The 19,646-nt window shown below is 36.4% G+C and overlaps 1 protein-coding gene across 2 annotated transcripts in view; it reads left to right on the forward strand.

The window, feature by feature from the left end:
• LOC139984358 (RNA-binding protein 24-like) overlaps positions 1-17,195 on the forward strand; it is an 86,691-nt gene extending 69,496 nt beyond the window's left edge. For both annotated transcript variants that reach the window (XM_071998238.1, XM_071998239.1), the window contains exon 4: positions 10,695-17,195. In XM_071998238.1, coding sequence (XP_071854339.1) covers positions 10,695-10,995 — 301 coding nt within the window. In that variant the 3' untranslated portion in view covers positions 10,996-17,195. The remainder of the gene's footprint in view (positions 1-10,694) is intronic.
• Positions 17,196-19,646: the final 2,451 nt, after the last annotated feature.

Raw genomic sequence — 19,646 nt, forward strand, 5'->3', positions numbered from 1 at the left:
TTCAGATGCTTAACAATTTTGCTAGCATAGTTTAACCAAAAAAAGTATAAAACGCAGGCGTTAAAAAAATATAATAAATTAAAAAAATCCAATGATGAATCAAAAAATAATAACATATAATGTTGAACACTTGAGAGACATAAGTATGTTATAGTATGGGGTGCATGGTTTCATTGAATACTAGTTCCAACACGATGTCATGGAAACCAAGTCATTTCTGTTATAAATAAATGGACGAAATTATGAATTTGTTCGAAACGACACTGCAGGGAAATTTTGCTTGTTGGTAAGAACCATAATTTGTGTACAGGACTCAGCGGCTAACTTTGTCGAATGGCATTACTGAAAATGTGGAATGAAGAGTTTGAAGTTAATTTAGGCCGTGATATTTTAACCGCGTTATCTCATTTCCCTTGTGTCATATGTTGAAAAAGGAATCTTGATTGAATACGTTAAGTATAATCAGTCATCGGTTTATTTTAATTTCATGAAACAGAAGCCCATCTAGCAGGCATTATTGGAATGATGTCACACGCTGAGAAACCTATTAACTTGAAGTTCGTCCTTCGCCATTGAAATGGCATATCTAACCTTATACTTTTCATCTGTTGTATTATATTTGGAAAATTATTCGAAAGAACCTTTAGCTGAAATAACAGACAAGAGAGAATTCTTTCACCACCGCCTTAAGAAAATAGCTACCAATGACTTGAGACAGGTGCCAGAGGTCGCATTGGAAAACGTTACGAGATAAAAAACAAATCAGAACCTTCCCCATTGGAATTAAAATCAGTCAATTTTCAGTCTGCCTGATGTCAAGGACAAGTATGAAGGATCGCTATACCTCCACGAACCTTCAAATTCCTCATATTTCCTCTCCATATACACACACACAATGTTATATTATATCATATATATATATATATATATATATATATATATATATATATATATATATATATATATATATATATATTAATTTGTCGATTGGGAGCGTGTTATTTTACCCATACAGTATTTTGTTAAGTTACATATACTCCAGATACAGCATAAGATGCCTTTCTAGGCGCTCGTAGAATTTCCGAGCTTCCGTATGCTATGTATCCGATTGCATGCAATGTACAGAACAAACTTGAAACTCATCAGCTAATGCTCATACGGTTTTTTTTTCTTCTTTTCTTTTTTTGCGCACGCGTGTAGTCTTACAGTCTGTACATTTGTCGTCAACAATCAAGGAGCTATCAGTGAAAGATTTGCCCTCGGTTGACGTAAAATTAAGATTTGTGGATCGAAACACAGCAGAAAGATGTTAAGCATGATGAGGCCCTACCTTGCGAACAAAGGGGAAGGTCATAAACAAGAGCTGCGCTGTGCAGACTGTACTATATGTAACATGGTCGCATGGGTAACCTGTCTACAGTCACAACTTGAAATGAATAATTCATGTTGGATCGGATAGAGAAGATAACAGATCTCTTTCAGCCAGATAATCGAGTCGGAATATGTCATGGTTATAGTACATTAAACACTAGATGTTTTAAATGATTGTACATTTCAATGTGTAAATTTTAGCTGCTGGCGTCTGCATGCGATTGCGATATCTCCCATGGCAAGCACTAACACGATAAGAACATTGAACGAAGGGCAGGAAAACGGCAAACGAAAAACAGAAAAAAACATTTATAAACTCGAGCATGAACATATACACACATATCAAAGTTGCGTTAAATTTATGTTCGTCGGGTACTTTACGACTTCGAACGAAGTATGCAAAACCTATTAAATATGGCTCAGTCTGCGCTGGTAGAACTATAAGCCGGTGGGAGGGGGCCGATTATAGGTATTTTACTTAATCTAAACTCCACGTAAGCTATAACTTAAGTCATTGGAAACTTGTCAGGCTGTTCTTTTTCGCACCCTCAGGTGAATTAAAGGGGGTAATATTCTAATATTTTCATACCATCAACTTTCTATATATATATATATATATATATATATATATATATATATATATATATATAACTGGCCCACACCTAGTACTTTCAACGTTTTAGTGTTAGTTAATTATTCATCAATTTAATAATAAAGCTTACCTTGACCTTTAACTCGTGACCATATATTATACCAAATTTAGTTATTTCCATATATGGTTATACATGTCATTTTATTGTGACATTTGTTTGTTTATTATATATTTGCAGATGCCTTTCATTTATACCCTTTCAAGTGTGAATTTTCTGTCATTGTGTAAGTTATAACAGTTATATGCTAATATATCCAGGCACTTCGAAACGTTTCCCATTTAGCATGGTCAGTATCTCCATGTATACGAACCGTTAACAAAATGATCAGACAGTTTCAATTAACATATCCAGTAGAGATATGCATTAGGTGTCAAAATGTTGATGGGAAGGGAAATTAACTGAGAATGCAGGCAAGGTTGTCTGAAATTAGTTATCCAGGATTTCCCAGCTTTTTTAATCTTCTGATGAACAGATTCGATCGATTTAAGCCATTTCTGTTAACGGAATCCAATTACTTAATGTTACATTCATTTTAGATGATTTTTTACTTTCTATTTTGGGTGCAAAATGTTATCTGTGTGATATTGATAAAAATTGGGAAGCTAAGCCTTCTTGTTGTGAATCAATTATAGACGGACCATCTGAGCTTAAATTGCTTTTGACACAGTTCTATAAACGGAAGAATGAAGGCTTATTGTTGTTACTTTAAACTTAATTGTCCTCAGAAGTAGATCTGACAAGCGGTAGTCAATTTCTTCCGACAAAGTGTGAAAATGACACTACTTTCTACCGTGGATGAGTATGCAAGGTCAAGAAGCTCCACTTGGGCGTTTAAGGGCGGCGGGGATTTTACAGAGTTATCGCGATGGTGTGATGAACATAATTCAATGCCAGTACGTACGCAGCGGAGCACAATACTATAGACGATGTCAATATATATATATATATATATATATATATATATATATATATATATATATATATATATATATTTATATCAGTATCTGATTTGATAACTTGATATTAATGTTTCGAACGGTTATTTTGTTGCATTTTTACCATCTAAAAATGTAAGCATTTCATGAACTTTGCCCTTGTAGTATAGGTATAGAAATATATTTAAACGATATTGAAATAGCGCACGATGCGTGAATGGTTGTTGGCAGTCACTAATCTTTACTAGTAATCCAATAATACATAGCAATATATGCGTGTGTGTTAGGCTAGGGGCTTTCTCTGGCCTTTCCACATTTCATGCATAACCGTATGTGATTATCAAGTCATTGTACTACACATAGAAAGCCATAGTTAACATTTCTGAGAAAACGGTGAAAGGTGATTGTATACAAGTACACAACGTGTTTTCTCCTGTGCGTGTTTTGACGTTGGGGTGGGGGGGGGGGTAAGGAGAGGGCATAACGATGTTGTTAAGACAAACAAAGTACAATTAATCGTCAGAGGACTGAAATGGATTAAGTATAGGCTTGAATGAAACCCAATGCCGTTAATCATTATCTACGAGCCGTGTGCAGCGTGCGGTAGGTTAGAACTTGACTTTGTTTTAGTCTCTGGCGTCACGAGTCGTCCATCGTTTTTAACCAGGTGTTGTCATTCCAGCTCTCTAACACCATGACGTCAGAGCTGTCAATTCTAATTTCTCTAAAATAACACCTCTTTGTATTGTTTGTCCAAGGAGTACACTGATGAATGATATGATAGGACCATAACAATAGGCCTCATATCTCGATCTGGATATTTTGACCGGTCTCAGAACCTTTCAAGAAAGACCCTCGATAGATTGAATGCTGGTTTGCCTTTAGTGTCCATGTTTAACACCAACGGTCTCGTTCGATTTCAAATATCTCTCGTCCGAGTCAGCGGCAACCTTTTCCTCTTTTAATATATTTCATAACAAATAATATCAGTTAACACAGTGAGTGCGCTAACAAATAAACTCTTGGCTATTATAATGTATATTGATAAGTTACCTCAACGACAATGGTCAACGTAGAGCCATAAATTATGCACACAAATTATTTGTGGGACGCCGTTGGTGCATATTTTAAATGATCGTAAAATACCAAACAAAAAACCCGAAGACATCGAAAGCATCAGTGTTTGAACGTATATATAGTCAAAGAGCTGCCTAATGATAAATTCATCATAATAATATGACTAAAATATTTATCTTAGTGAACGTGTTAGTATATGAAAGAGCAAGAGAATGTATAGAGAGGGACTAAACTAGTGGATGGTCGGCGTGAAGTAGAGGTATAAATTATCGAATATCACTGCAGCTTATTTGCCGAAGATTGTTGTGATCTTCTGCTCTCTCTATCTCTCTCTCGCCCTGTCTCTCTCATCGGCGACAAATTAACAGACACGCTTGACACCGTCTTTGAATGACTCCGAACGTCATAAAGATTTAAAAAACACGTCACAAAGATTTCGCATTTCTTTGGGGAAAAAATGATTATTAATCGGACAAAACTGAGTCGAGTCTTGTTATTTTGTTAATGTTTTTGCCTGATTTTTTTTTTTTTTTTGCCTTTCTTAATTATTTTTTCATATCAAGCTAGATTGTGAATCACATTGGAATTGTGAAGTGTAAAGTTTCGACACTTCAATGCCAATGCCAGCTCGCCAAAGTGATTGAAAGTTGGGTACGAATCTATCTTTGGGGAATATGAGTGATATTCTACTGAATATAAACCACTGCTTAAAACTTGAGTTTTGTGCGAGTGTTTGCCAAAAAAAAAAAAAATGTGAACACAGTATATATACATTTATCATAGCATTCCTTATTGACTACGTGCATTGCGTCCATTTCGATGGTGAAGATGAACAGTTATAGGTAACACGTTACCAACTTGGACAAACCACTCGGGCCGCGCAGGATTCGATCTGAGTTATATATTGCTCCCTCGTGTACTTTAGCCTATGTTCGACTTTGGGTTTACAGTAGAAATATATCGATAAATGTTTCGTCAGGAACTTCAAGTTTAGACGAAATATTTGCTAAAAAGTGATATAAAAACTGATTTACCGATGAAAGAATGGAGTGATAGTCCCCTAGATCGCGATGAAACATGTTTGATCGACCGTGGTTAACCTACTACCTGCAGGGTCAAAGGTTAACCAGGTAGGCTAAATCTTCTGTGCGTACGTGGTGGCTATCACGTTTTACATTGTTGGCATTTGCTTTGATTTTCCTTCGTCTCCACCCGTTTTTTTTATACTTTTTTAAAACTTTTTTACAGTTCTTAATCTAATTTACTTTGCTATTTCATATATATATATATATTTCAAAACTGTCACGTTCCGCAAAGTATCGGACGACTATGTATGTAATAACGATTGATATAAGCTTAAAATTAAATTACCCGAATGTCATCACAAAAATATCAGACACCAGATTATATTTGCTTTCTACAAATTGGGCATTGTTCACACGCTTTCACACGTAGAAGGACATGATATTTTCCCCTCCCTTCTTAGCTAACTTGCTAATTCTACATGAAAATATTTTGTACTGCACCAAATTGGCACATACTGATACAATATTGTAATATTTATCCAGATAAAAATGCAAGTGCCGGGTTACAACTTCTTTGTCAAACTACGAAATTTCCTTTCAGAAATGGTATGTTTTAGAAATAATTAATGGTTAGTCTAAGATTGCAAAATATCACCTTGGACATAGGAATTCACATTGAAACACAACTTTTCATACATACAGGTTACATAGCTGGGACAATTCCAACTTTACAATTTTAAGTTTTGAAAATACCCTCTGAGTAGATTTTGGATTGTTTTTTTTTTCTTTTAGAATTTGAATATAATCACTCCTTAATATAGGGCTAAAACTTGAAAAGAACAAACAAGGAGGGGGAGGGGATGGGGTGGGGTCGCAATAACCTCATGCTTGTAGTTAGTTACCTATCGATATATCTGTCTCAAAACAAAACAATTGAACCTGTTATAGGATAAAAAGGTAGTGGAATGTTTACAACTGGAAGTTTCATCTGACTTTTAATGACGTGGCTGACAGAGCAACAAGATACATGAGTATATTTCTCCTGTCCAGTGTGATTAATAATATATGCATACAGCCATCGCTTTTTTCTTTCTATTAACATGCCAAAAGACTTAAATGATTGACTGTTTTCCTAGTTTGTATGGTTTTCTTTATGACAACATCAGATCAGCGACAATTGCCTTACACTACGACAGCTCCCTGCCATCCTAGTTCCCATTCCGGGGGTCCTACTAGGGAGTAAATGGAAGGCCATTGAACTTACTATAGAGAAGACTATGCATGACTTTATGGATATTACAAAATCATTCAGTTTAATTTCCAGTATATTTGGTCTTCCGGCTTGGGACCGGTGAACCGCTCAGTCCAGACACCGCCAGATTGAGGTGACGAAGGCGACAAACCTCGTCTGTTTAGCGAAAGATGGTAGCTTCGTTCGCAGTATCGAAAGCTTCTCTTGATTCACGGCCCAGCTGCCGTTGGCTTTATCACTGAACCGGCAGCACTGTACGGTCCACTCCATTCCTAGATAAGACTTTACAGTCCCTAAATACAATGGCACCAGCATAGGCCTTCTTGAACGAAATAATGTTAGAAACGTACAGTACGCAGCCAGGTATCATTGTAGTCTAACAACTTGGAAACCTTTCACCATTTTAATAGTCATTTCTCCTAACATCATTGTTAAAGAACAGTCAAACTTTGTCCCCATGTTACGTATTACAATTCTCTCTTTTTTTCGTACCAAAAATTTGGTGAAGAATTTAGAGAATGTTTGTTGCACATGCAGTTGCTGTGAGTGACCTTAACAATATTAAGCTTGCACAACTTTATCAATATCAAGCCACCACCAGTGGTGGATTGCGGAAACGTGTAAACTTTTGGATGAACTCCGTTGTTATCACCCTATGGTGTCATCATTGATTTTTTAGGGTAGCATTCATCGTTTATGGTAGAGTAAGCGGTAGTAAACATGATGATGCTCACTCAATCACCTGTTGTTGATAATGAGACCCCGTGGAGGTGTAAATACACTTGCCTTGTTATGTTGGTGTAGAAAATGGATCAAAGTATTTAACAACAACGGTATGCGTCTTTAGATAAAAGCTGCCCTCCTGTGGGCGCTCCCTACATCATTGAAGCCTCCATACCTGATGTTTGGCTAGGAAGTGATACATGTCGTTTACCGTGGCATGTGATGTATTCTTTAGTAAAGCGAGTGCCAGTCAAGGAGAATCTACGCATTATGAGGTCTGCCGTCAGTTTTGTATATAGGCCTACGTGACACTGTCAAATTTCTCTCTATAGGTTTGTTCACATATTATGTAAGTATGTATGTATATGTGTTCGCTAGGAACGCAGTATTAAAAAATAAAGTAACTAGACCCTGTTAGAAATGTTACATTGTCATTGCGGCGCATGCGTAGTCCGTAGTTCGACAGTATAGCCACGTGACGGATTATGCCACCTGTTAATCAATAGGCAGTACTCTGAAAAGTTGATACTATAGTACATGTACACTGTTGTGTTTATACACACTATTGCTTATTGGTACAGAGTTACTGATATAACAAACTCCAAGTCAATACATTGTTGCCAGACTGCCGGTCAGTATTTTGTGTAGAAAAGATGCGGTCCATCAGAGTAGTAGGTTAAGGGAAATGCACGGGAGGTGGTGTTGTTGAAAATGAGGGGATGAAGGTGCCACCGGGTATGTAGGGATACAATTGTGTAGATACGTGGTTTTCCCAGTTTGTCATTTAGGTATCGGTTGTTGTTGAGATTACATGAGCGGTACACGCGATGTCCACATTACATCCGATTACACGTATTTAGTGTATTAGGATGTATTGACGAGGAATCTATACGTCTCGGTGATATTCTGTCTATACGTTAAGCCATGCCGCCATTCGTCTATGATTGTTAGCTAATCAGTTATCGATGAGATCAAAGAGATTGGTCTAACATCATCCTACATCATGGATAACGCGAAGTAATGAGATCATGTGATATGACATCGTGCAAACCGAATTGTCCACATATGGAGTAATATGTCAACATTTCTATCACGAATCACGTGATGCTGAGAACCCCACGAAGAACTGATGAAATTTTCAATACAAATTAGGTCAAAGAAGTATTCCGCTGCGTATTTTGGTTTTTATGTTTCGCTTACCTTCTTCTTTAATGTAACTTTTAGCATTTTTGTTCTGTTGATTTGGGAGGCATTAACAGCTTTTAACAGCAGAATTGCTCACATGTGTTGTTGTAGGCATGTGGTCTAAGAAGACATTTGACCCAAAAACAAAATAAGTCGTAAAGCTGAAAATATTTTACAGACTATAGACGTGGAAACGGGGACGACTGCCAATATATATATATATATATATATATTTATATATATATATATATATATATATATATATATATATATATAAATATATATATATATATATATATATATAAATAAATAAATAAAAGAACGCACTTCTTATGCATATATTCTTCAGAAAGAAAAGCATTCCTAAGGACATCTATACTAACGAGGGTGTGGATAATTGAGTGATCAAACTTCGCAGCTCATGCATTATGCAAACCTGACAAGATGATGAGGATTTGTGGTCAAAATGAAGATTGTGACGTCACACTCTATCCCTGTAGACCGTCTGCTTACAATTCCTTCTCCTAGTGTCATTCGCTCTATCATACAAGTTCAATAATTCATATTAGATTATTTTCGTTAGTATTTGACATTTTGCCACCCCTTTTACCTCCTACAGTTTATTCGTAAATTCGTTGTATAATGGTAGAGTTCTGTTGCTTTTAGCTCTTTCCTCTCCACTTCGATTACATCGTGGATTGGCATCAGCTCAGTTAACAAACAAACCGAGTTACGGGAATAAGTCATCCTATTAGCATTCGCTGTTAGCATCCAAGCATGACACCTACGGAAATATTAATTCAGTTTGGATCAAATGTTTGAAAGAAGAAAGCAAAACTTCCAAATTTAAGATCTGGAAATAAAATGAGCCTTCTGAAATAAACATCCTTTTATCCTTACTTGTATGTTTCTTCTCCGATTGTACATTACAAATCAATCACGACATTGGATCTAATGTACCCATTTAACGGTGCCTAAAGGCTGCTACGTCAAAATGAATAGAGGCCTATTTCTGGGCTATGTTCCATTTACTATGGATATAAAGTACTATTTGTGTGACCTTTGACCCGTGTTATCACCTCCCTAGATGCTCGCTTATTGTTTAGGGACTTTGAATATGTGACGAAAAAGCGCCCCTGTCAATGATGAGTGTATACCCATGGAAAGCGGAATGACTCCTGCATGATATGCGATGTTATCTGTTAGTATACAGATCACACTTTGTTTGAACTGAATGTTAATGACACTAGTCATCGATAAGGGAAACTCTATGAGGGTGCGTAACCTGCAGGAGGGGTAACATTTCTGTAGGTCAAGTCTGTAGGCCTCCTGAGGGTTTCAAACAAAACAACAGGATAAAGTAATTTGTATATGCCCAATGCGCGCATCGTTCTATGCGATTACATGATTGACTAACATGACAGATCATATCACGTAACCTTACTTTACCTTGGTAATCGTCTGTAGTACGGATATCATTGTATCATGGCACAGTCCTTAGAGCTTGAAAAACAACGGAGTCGACCGTGTTTGATTGCCATTTATGATTGAAAATATGATTACTCAAATGATATGAATCTTAACACCTGTCACTCTACTTCACTTCGTGGTTTATATATACATATATATATAGTTTTCACGCATTTGATCACGTGTTAGGTTTGGATGCTTATACATTTCCCAGCCCAATGTTGTTTCGTAACACAATGCTTGCACGTTAGGTTATAGTCCGTGAATACGGTATAAGTCTTGTAAATGTACATGGTGAGATAGTGAAGGACTAACGAACAGCTTGTGTATCGATGTCAGACGTTTCTTAACAGAGATATAATCACAGCGCCATCAAATTGATTTAATTATGTACTATACTTAATATGTATTCTGGCGTAATTCCTATAAAAAGCTGGCATACAGCCACAAGAGTTCGGCAGACAACCAAGAGACATAACGTCATCATAAAATGCTCTTATGTACGCTCGACTACAACTCATGAATTACAAAATCGGGCAAAGCTGTGATGTGAAATTATGTAGAACCACGAGAGTGTGTCGAGGTTAGGCTCTGTCACGATAGGCTCTGTCACACATTTAAAAATGTCACTCATAGTTAGAGCATAATTTATGTGTTCTAGGCGACTGACGTCATCAAAATTAAACTCATACGCTTTACAACAAAAGCACTTATTCGTATATAACGCATTATAACGAATATACATTGTTGACCTGGCATTGACCTGTTTATACTAACATAATGTGACCTTTTCCCGGCGACACGAGTAATATGTTGTGACAGTCAATATTATAATGTCTAAGAAGTACTATAAGTGCTTCAGCAACAAGTCATGAATATGCATAACAGGCGAACGTTTAATATCAAAGATTACATGATGTAGACATTTGAAAGCCGACAGTTGGGAGCAAAGAACTTTATCAGTTATTATTAACATCCTCATTTTGTTTTTGCTTCATTTCAGGATACCACATCCGAGTCAAGTTTACCAGAGTCCCGTGGCTCCTGGTTACGTCATGATCCAACCTGCCCTTCCTTACCACCCAAGCCTACCAAACCAAACCTTCTACGATTTAAGTGCGGCGTATCAGCAGCAACTTAACGCCAACGTAGCATATGAGCAGTATGGGTTTACCAATCAAGGTTACATCAGTCCAACGACGCTAGCATACGCTGTACCACAGGCAGGCTCTTTGCCGGCGAGTGCCGCTACTTACACGCAGTACCAATCGGCACCACAGGTCGCAGGGGAACGGATGCAATAGATATCCACTTATCTTTTCTTTTCTTTCTTTTTTTCATCCCTTTTCCCCTTTATTTTTACTTTTTTAATTATTCTTGTAAACGTTCGTCAGGCCCAAAATCTATATTCTTGATAGCTATCCGACAGTGTAAATGTCATTGTGAACCCTTCCAAAATTGTGGTCATCTTGGCCGACAGGAAAGTGAAAATAAAATAAAAAGGGAGTACGATCTTTATATCGCGAAACTGGTAGTATAACACTTGCCATGAGTCATGTAGCTTTGCTGACCTTAGCAAGTCAGAACTGAGAATATCAATGTATTAAATTTTTGTAGGAAAATATAACGGGCCTATTATTTATGTATATTTAGGTTATGCAAAAGTGTAATGATTTTATAAAGTTGTCTCTACGAATACCTTAGCGGGCTTTATTCAGTACTAGGAACGGTGCGATTGATATCGTCACAAAAAAAAAAACCGCGGTGTAAGATAACCGTTGTTTTACCACTTGTTCCGTTCTGGAAGTTTAAGTGACTTTGCTGGTACGTCCAGAGTACATATAGTAGAGTAGTGTATCTTTCCATAACTCTCCAATAGCCTAACATACTGTCCTCTGTATGTTTTGAAGCGTAGGCTTAACGATCTTCACTGCGGTACATCCCATAGCAATCCGCCTAGCGTTGACTATTATTCTCGAATACGAAATATGTCGAATGATTAAGAACAAGGAGAAGACAACATTGGCAGATGGCTTATCCAATTAACTAATCTGCTTTGTAGCTGTATTCGGTTTATGCACATCTGTCGTCGAAAGTTGAAATTTCAAGTCCTCTTTCGATGATAATGCGCTTTGAAATGCTTGGCATTCGAATATATATCAGTTCATACAATATAAGAATGTGGTTATAAATTTACAACTATGGAAGGGTCACCGCATAAATGTTTGTGTAACATTCGATACGTTTGCCATTGAGTAATGTTATAGATCTATATGATTGGGTAATTATTGAAAGGTGGAATAAAACCCTCCTCTAAATTTCATTTGATACGAACAATCATCTCAGCTATGATTATGTATGAGTAAAATGCTGATTCTATAACACATTATGTTTAACATTAAAGGGTTATGTAATATATAAATGCACACAGATCAAAAAATATATATATCGTCGTACTGTCCGTCCACCAATGAAGGCAATCTTTACAGGAGTTCAAAGTCCGAATTGTGACATAACATGAATATTTAATGTTAGTCTTAGCCTATCCAGCCAGTCGTTTTATTTTTTATTGCAACATGGTTGGCCCTCCTCGCCTTGCCTCTTAAACCTCGTCAAGGTCGTAGAGCGAGTCGTCTGCGCAGCTGTGTAAAGTATCTTGTTTAATTCGAGTTGACAATGTCACAAAAAGAATATTCAAATGAACTTGTGATCAGTGTTTCCAATCAGATCAAGATACAACAGGCTAAACTTTGTCACTCTTACCGAGGGAAATCTGTTTATAGTCAAAGCGACACTTTGACATTTGAAGGGGCCTGGATCGAAATATTTTGGGGGCCCTTCAAATGGTATGAAGGATTGGGGTGATGTCGGGAAGTGTATACCTTGGAAATCGCAGCAATAAATAATGTGTTACCTGATGTGAGTTAAATGTGTGATACATTGGTTTGCTCATTAGACCTGACGATCTAACTGGATGGTATAGGCCTAAGAAATCTAGTAGCCTAACGTTCAAAAGTTTCGAAAACATCATAGCTTACCGAAAGAGTCTGTTTAACGATTATGTTCCTGGTCGTTAGTTTTAATCTGTTACATAATAATATAAACTATCTCGAAGCTAATGCCAGTTGGTCACAATTGGTCACAAGGGATCCAGTGCTTTGTTCGGTCCAGTCATCAACAACACAATCGGATGTTGAGGTTGTTTGCACCTCATTTTAATATCTGTGTCAACATCAAACAGACCCATATTAAGTACATCCCAACAAATTCAAAGGTCGACCTAAGTTTCGTGTTCTTAGAACAAGTCTCGAGTTGATTCAGTGCATACATATATGAATCCAAGATCTTTCAATTCAGTGACCTATAGACAATAATAGTATAGTTGTTGGACTGTTAAAATCAATTCTTTGTAAAACATAAAAAATAAAGTGACGTCAGTCGCTAATTACGTGGCGTATTATGTGTCCTGATCCCGGGGTACGTCTACGGCCGATGGAATGAAACTAGTGGTATAGTATAGTTGAACGGCTGGTGATATTTCTCCCAGGAGGCCAGAGAGAGGAAATGTCAGCATGCATCTCTGTGAGAACTTCGCTTGAAGTAACTTAGATGCATTAAGGAAGATGGACGCATATCATTTCACTATTGTGTATGTATGCTAGAAACGTGTAGCCTGATGAATGTTGAAATGTGGTCTGTGCCAAACCGTAACATCTCAAAGGTGACAGGCAAGAAAAAGGTTTTGGGGGTGTAACATTGGAAACATCCTACCGATAATTACTGCTACAACATACGGACGGTCGTTCCCGTTACTTAGTATTCCTTTGTAGCATCAAACAGAAATAATATCATACGTTTGTTCGTTCCTTTTTGATATAGTCAAATAACCCCATGCCTCACACGTCATTATATGTCTTCTAACAAATGTGTTTATTGAAGTAAGGAAGTCATTCTTCCACTTCGGTTGTTTTCCCTTCAAGTCGTCAGGATTGAGAATTAAAACAATAGTCGTGTCTTTGGATTGCCTTAAGCCTATAATACTAGTCCAATAACCATAACAGTCTTGCGTTATTGACACGTGTTTACACCAAGTGTAGGCCTACTATGGGAAAAGGGAAAATTAATTTGAAGACAGAAATTTGGAGAACATTCATATCATGCTTACGTATATACGATACATGCCGCATGCATTTTGATCAATGTGTTGGAACTTGAATATGTCTCTTTGATAATATATTATTATTTTTCTCTGTTTCGTTCAAGTTCCTACAGGATTCGTTACCAAACTATCATACCACTGCTTCCTTAATCATATTTCTCTTAAAAGTTAACAAATTAAAAAGAAACTTACCGATTTGTCTCGCAAGTGATTAGTCCTAATTAACGTTAAAGTGTGATGACAAAAAGTAGAACAAGTGTTTGACCTTTTTTTTCAACCATTTGAAAGTAGAGCAATACTAAGGTAATTTGGTAAAATATTGCACGAAAAAAAGGAAACCAGAATGCAAAAGAAACAAAAATCGACTTTGGAGATAATAACGCCCTATAGGAGAAAACCAATTTGTCAGCAATGGGCCATTACTAGCCGATTTTGTTGTTTGTGTTTATAGATCGTGTTAAACAAAACAAAAAATGAAGCGATAGAATCATTGAGGTCCTTTTCTTTCATACTTTTCGTCCCGAATAAGATGGAGTTTTTTTTTTTTAGAATTCATGCAATTTGGATTGCTTTCAAGGTGTATGTCTTGGTTTTCACTTAAATTATTATTTTTATTGCTTATAACTTTTATGGAGTCTATTCTCATTATGTACAAGTCAGGAAAAAAAACGTGGAATTTTAATGTCCAAAAAAAAAATATGAAAAAAATATGAAAAAAAAACAGAGAGACGGAGGGACAGAGAGTAAGAGAAACGAAAATGTGATTGGCTAGAAAAAAATAATAATAATAATATTAACAAATATTGTTTATCTATACTTGGTTAAAAAAATAGATATTTAAAATGCAAAATTGCTAGCCAAGAAAAAGCTCATTTTTTTGAATATAAATATTCGTAACAAATTGTACAAATTCATGTAATATATTCAATTTCACTTTAATACCTTTTTGTTTTCTTTTAATTTATTCAACTTCCCAAAGTTAAAAAAAAGAAAGGTTTTTGGCGCATCTTTAGAATATCGAAGTTGATTGATCTACTTAAAGCTTGGCTGTATCTCCACATATTGTGAGAGTCAGCTGTTTACACGATATTAGGATATGGCGTCGCCTTTATCGTTTTAACTATATGCGCCTCTATGGTATTCAGTTGTCACCGTGGACAAATCTGGACTGTCATTTGCATATTAGAAGAAACTTGAATCTATGTAAAATCCTTCTTTCAAAAAAATTAATTAATTCAAACGTCATTGTTAATGCAATGATGGATCTTTGTGTGTTTTATTCATTAGAGAGAGAACGATAAAGGAATACGAGTCAAAGAGAAACCAAAAAAAAAGTTATGTGTACTTTAAGGTAGAAAATGCGTCAAAAATACGTATTACATACGTTCTTACGACAACAGTACTCTGTGTATACTCTGCATATACTATGCGTATATAAGTCACCCAAAAACGACTTGAGTAAGTTTAATACTGACATCAATACCCTGCCATTTAGTTATATTCCGTGTGCTAAAGCCATTATGGTATACTTTTACTATAAAGGAGATCATATCTTGATGATGTAATTATTTCGATGGTTCAGGTTTTTTTTTTAATATGCAAATTTCTCCGGATTAATTGTTTACCAAAAAGTTTCTTGTTTTCTTAAAAGAAGAAGAATGGAGTGCCACCTTCTAATTTCCACTTAATTGTCTGATGATGAAATCTTTACGTTTTGGAGGTTATCTGTTCCTTTATAATGATAGGATATGTAGCCTAAGCTGTTTCTGTCAATCCGTCATATGGAGAATGTTTTTCATTGAGTAAATTTGAATCATTTCGAGCCAAAGCGTGAGTATTACGCAACAGTAAATTAGTAGTCACATGAAAGTTTTCTCGTTATTCTACGTCATGATCTTACATACTGCGTGGGTCCTTCTGCCAATATATGTGGGTAACCTACTATGCAAAATTTTGTCCAACAATTAATAATGCTATACTACTTAAGAGACCACGTGAGAAAACAAAGTCTTCCGTCAACCACGTTTTTTATATTTAAGCTTATCTTTAGAATATTAGTATAGATAGTAGCAAATGTCGTCTTCTCTATGTTAATTTATCTATACTCTATCCAATTCTTTGTCATGAGTACTTCTTATATCTTTTTTTCTTCTTCTTCTTCAATTATTTATTTGTGGGGGGGGGGGGTGGGTGGAGGGGAGGGTGATTGGTAGAACGAAATAAAAAATATTCAAAGGTACTAATTGTAACCAACAGAACCACGAGATGTTTTCTTAATGTTTTCCTCCATTTTTTTTCATGTCGTATAAAGAGTAGTAATTATTTATACAGAAACAAACAATACAAGGAATAGGCTACTACACACGAACGAAAGCACAGCTTTCAGAGAAAGGCCAAGCAATGCTATACTTTGCAATTTTATGTCAAAGATTGTTTACAAGCCAAGCAATGCTATACTTTGCAAATTTATGTCAAAGATTGTTTACAAAAATATTCGTAGATACAAATGAACACAGTGAGAGAAAGAAAAGAAAAATTATTGTATGACAAGCAATCAAATGGTTTGATTTATATCTACGAAATTTTAACTATGACAGTTTGGAAAAGTTAAGCAATCTACGATATGAAAAAAAAAACCCATAAGAAACTATTGAATAGCGATATCATGTAAATAGTTAACATATTTCATTCATTTTTTTTTTCATTATCACTTATGTCTCTTGTCCTAACGGTCGTGTCATAGTCGCCTTGACTTGAGTTAACTGTACCTCAGCAAAGGCGGCTATTTGTGTACTGCATGTGTGTACGAACCAGTCAACGATGTGCAAGTGAGATTCGATATGCAAATGAGGATCCACAAACAGATGTTAAACGACTCTCATTGGTTCTCAGGGGTACGTGACGTAAGTTGTTTAACAGTAGCGTAAAGGGTTATGTTGAGGACGACGTGTAACTTGTGTGTGAGAGAAATGTCTGCATTATTCCCCTAGCAGACGGTTATCCTCAAGCAGATGATATCAATTTGCATATAATTATGACGTAGAGAAAGCATTTACCTTTTTTTTTCTTCCTTTTTTTTTTCCTTTTTTGTATGTTCATGGATTCATTGTTTACGTGTACAAGAAAATGACTTTTATTTTGCCATTAATAATTTGCTAAGTAAACTTCAATGGCTGATAACAACAATTTACATTATTTTAGCATCAAAAAGTACGGTCTATGCATACTCTTACTAAGTAATAAGAATAGTTATAAGAGGGATAAAAAAAAACGAGTAATAACGTTTAGGATAAAACATCTATAGATTATTCAATCACAATAATAAAAACAAAGAAACAATGAAAACCCTTCTTGTTTTGTTTTATTTTGTTTTATTTTGTTTTTCTCCTTATTATGCTCTTTGTTCACCTCTCATTCGTTTGGTAGCATGTACCTTTACCAAACGTTTGGCTCTAAAATCTGTTAACAACTCAGAAATGATGAAATCAGCTCTTCTATCTAACTACGTACTATTCAGTATATGCTTCAATGCAGGGGTTCCCTAACCGGGGTGCGTGAACCCCCAGGCGGTGCGTGAGTCCATCCCAGGGGGTTCGTGAGACGTTTCTGAAAGTCAAAACTACAGTACTATTTGTTGAATTCAAATCTGATATATCATATAATTTAGTAATGTACAAAAGTCGTAACCTATCGACATAACTCTTTTCGCGTTCCACGCGCATATGTTGCCATAGTAGTACCGTACCATGCATGTGATAAATAACTGATTCATGAAACAGACACAGGCCGTTGGTGAAGTTGGTGTATACGCAATACAGTACGTCGTGAACATAAAGAGCTGAGAAAGTAACTGAAAGGTTGGCCAAAGTAATTCTTATTTTTTTTTTGGGGGGGGGGGGGGAATTGAGTTTTATAGTATCCTGCGACCAGAATTGAACACAACAGACAGCAAAATTTGCTAACAGCGACTATACACTCGATGCTGCAATTGGAGCTATGAAAAGGATCTATTAAAGAGGAGGTGTTCTAATGCAGCGTTAAAACAAACTTTTAAACCCACCAGCCCAGTAGTTTCCATGATGGCTATACCACCATCCACCATTCCCATATACCCTTCAGTATCCTTGTTTAGAATACATGGAAGCTAACTCGGGCGTCGACAAGCGCTAACAACTGTAGATAATTTCCCGATGTTTGGAAAAATTCCGCAACCACTCGAAGTTATTGCGACCCGCTTTTGGAGTCATATCGACAGTAGACCGGCAGCCCAGTGCACTTTGATCAAACGAACGAGGTACCAATATCTGAGTATTGGAACATTTGTGGAAAAACCCAGTATATCCAAAAGTGGATGTCTGCCGTGGTCGCTCTGCTGCATGTGGCCCCTGGGGCCGGTTAAAGGGGGCCCAAAAATGCATTTGATCAAACGAACGAGGTAGCACTTGAAACCAATGTCAACTTAATGCATGAATGCCTCATAGTACTGAATGGCCCATGCCAGACAAATTTTCTGCTGCTAAGGGCCCGCCAGACGCCAAAGAAGGGCCCCTAAAAAAATGCATCTGATCAAACGAACGAGGTACCACTTGAAACCAATGTCAACTTAATGCATGAATGCCACAAAGTACTGAATGGCCTATGCCAGACAAATTGTCTGCTGCTAAGGGCCCGCCAGACGCCCCCAAATATGGCCCAAATGCCCATTAGCGAAGCATTGACCCAGATTAAATATGCAAGGTATCACTCAAAATCGGTTTGGAATGTTCGGGTTGATCTTACAGACTATGGAAATCATCATGCCAGACAAATTTTCTGCTACAAACGGGCTAACAGACACACTAAAAAAGGGCCCCCAAATGGGCCATGATCAATCATAGTTGGTACCACACAAAACCAATATTAAATGCAAAGGTACTTTCCACAGAGTAAAGAACTGCCAATGCAAGACAAATTTTCTTCTGCATAGGTCCCACCAGATAGAAAGTATAGGTGGCCCAATGCGGCCCTATATGGGCCTAATGAATTGTATATCGATGCAGACTATATGTGCCTTGTGACATGACATTTGTAGCATTCCACAGAGTAAAGAAATGCCAATACAATACAAATTTTCTTCTGCAAAGTGCCCACCACATGTAAAAAAAATTATGCAGTTTAAATAGTTAAGATACCACAAGAAACCAATCTATAACAATCAAGAACATCCTGAATTATTCAAATTCCTTCCCGCTACATAGGCCAATGGAATAATGAGATTAGTATACTAGTATAGGTGTATCAATTACTGAACATTTCATTGAGCAAAACAAAAATGACGCGAACTCAGTCTTTGAGGGAGATCCTGACAGTTATAATGCATTCTCAAATCCATTCTTTTTCCTTTTATCCATTCTTTTTCCTTTTATCCAGTCAGTACTTTGTATCGTGAGCAGTGTTTAACTTGGCAGTTACTTTGTTTCGCTGGAAACACTGGAGCAGATTAAAATCAGTTTATGTATTGTAAATAAGAAACCCAAAATCATTTTGTATCTTAAAACACTGTGTTTACGTTAGCATTGTAAATCTACAAAGTTTAAAATCTTGAGAAAGAACGCTTAAGTGTCATCTTAAGACATACATGTAGTCGAACAAAAGAGATTGTTTTGTTTCTTAAGCTCAGACAAAGAAACAATTATCAAACAATGGTGAAAATGCTTTATAACGTGTACTTAACGATAAAGGTTTGGGTTGAAACTGTCCAATATGGTTTTTAAAAGATACATAATTGAAGCATAGAAATGTATATGTACCTTTATG

This window comes from Apostichopus japonicus, chromosome 17 (assembly GCF_037975245.1).
Source record: "Apostichopus japonicus isolate 1M-3 chromosome 17, ASM3797524v1, whole genome shotgun sequence".
Lineage (NCBI taxonomy): Eukaryota > Metazoa > Echinodermata > Holothuroidea > Aspidochirotida > Stichopodidae > Apostichopus > Apostichopus japonicus.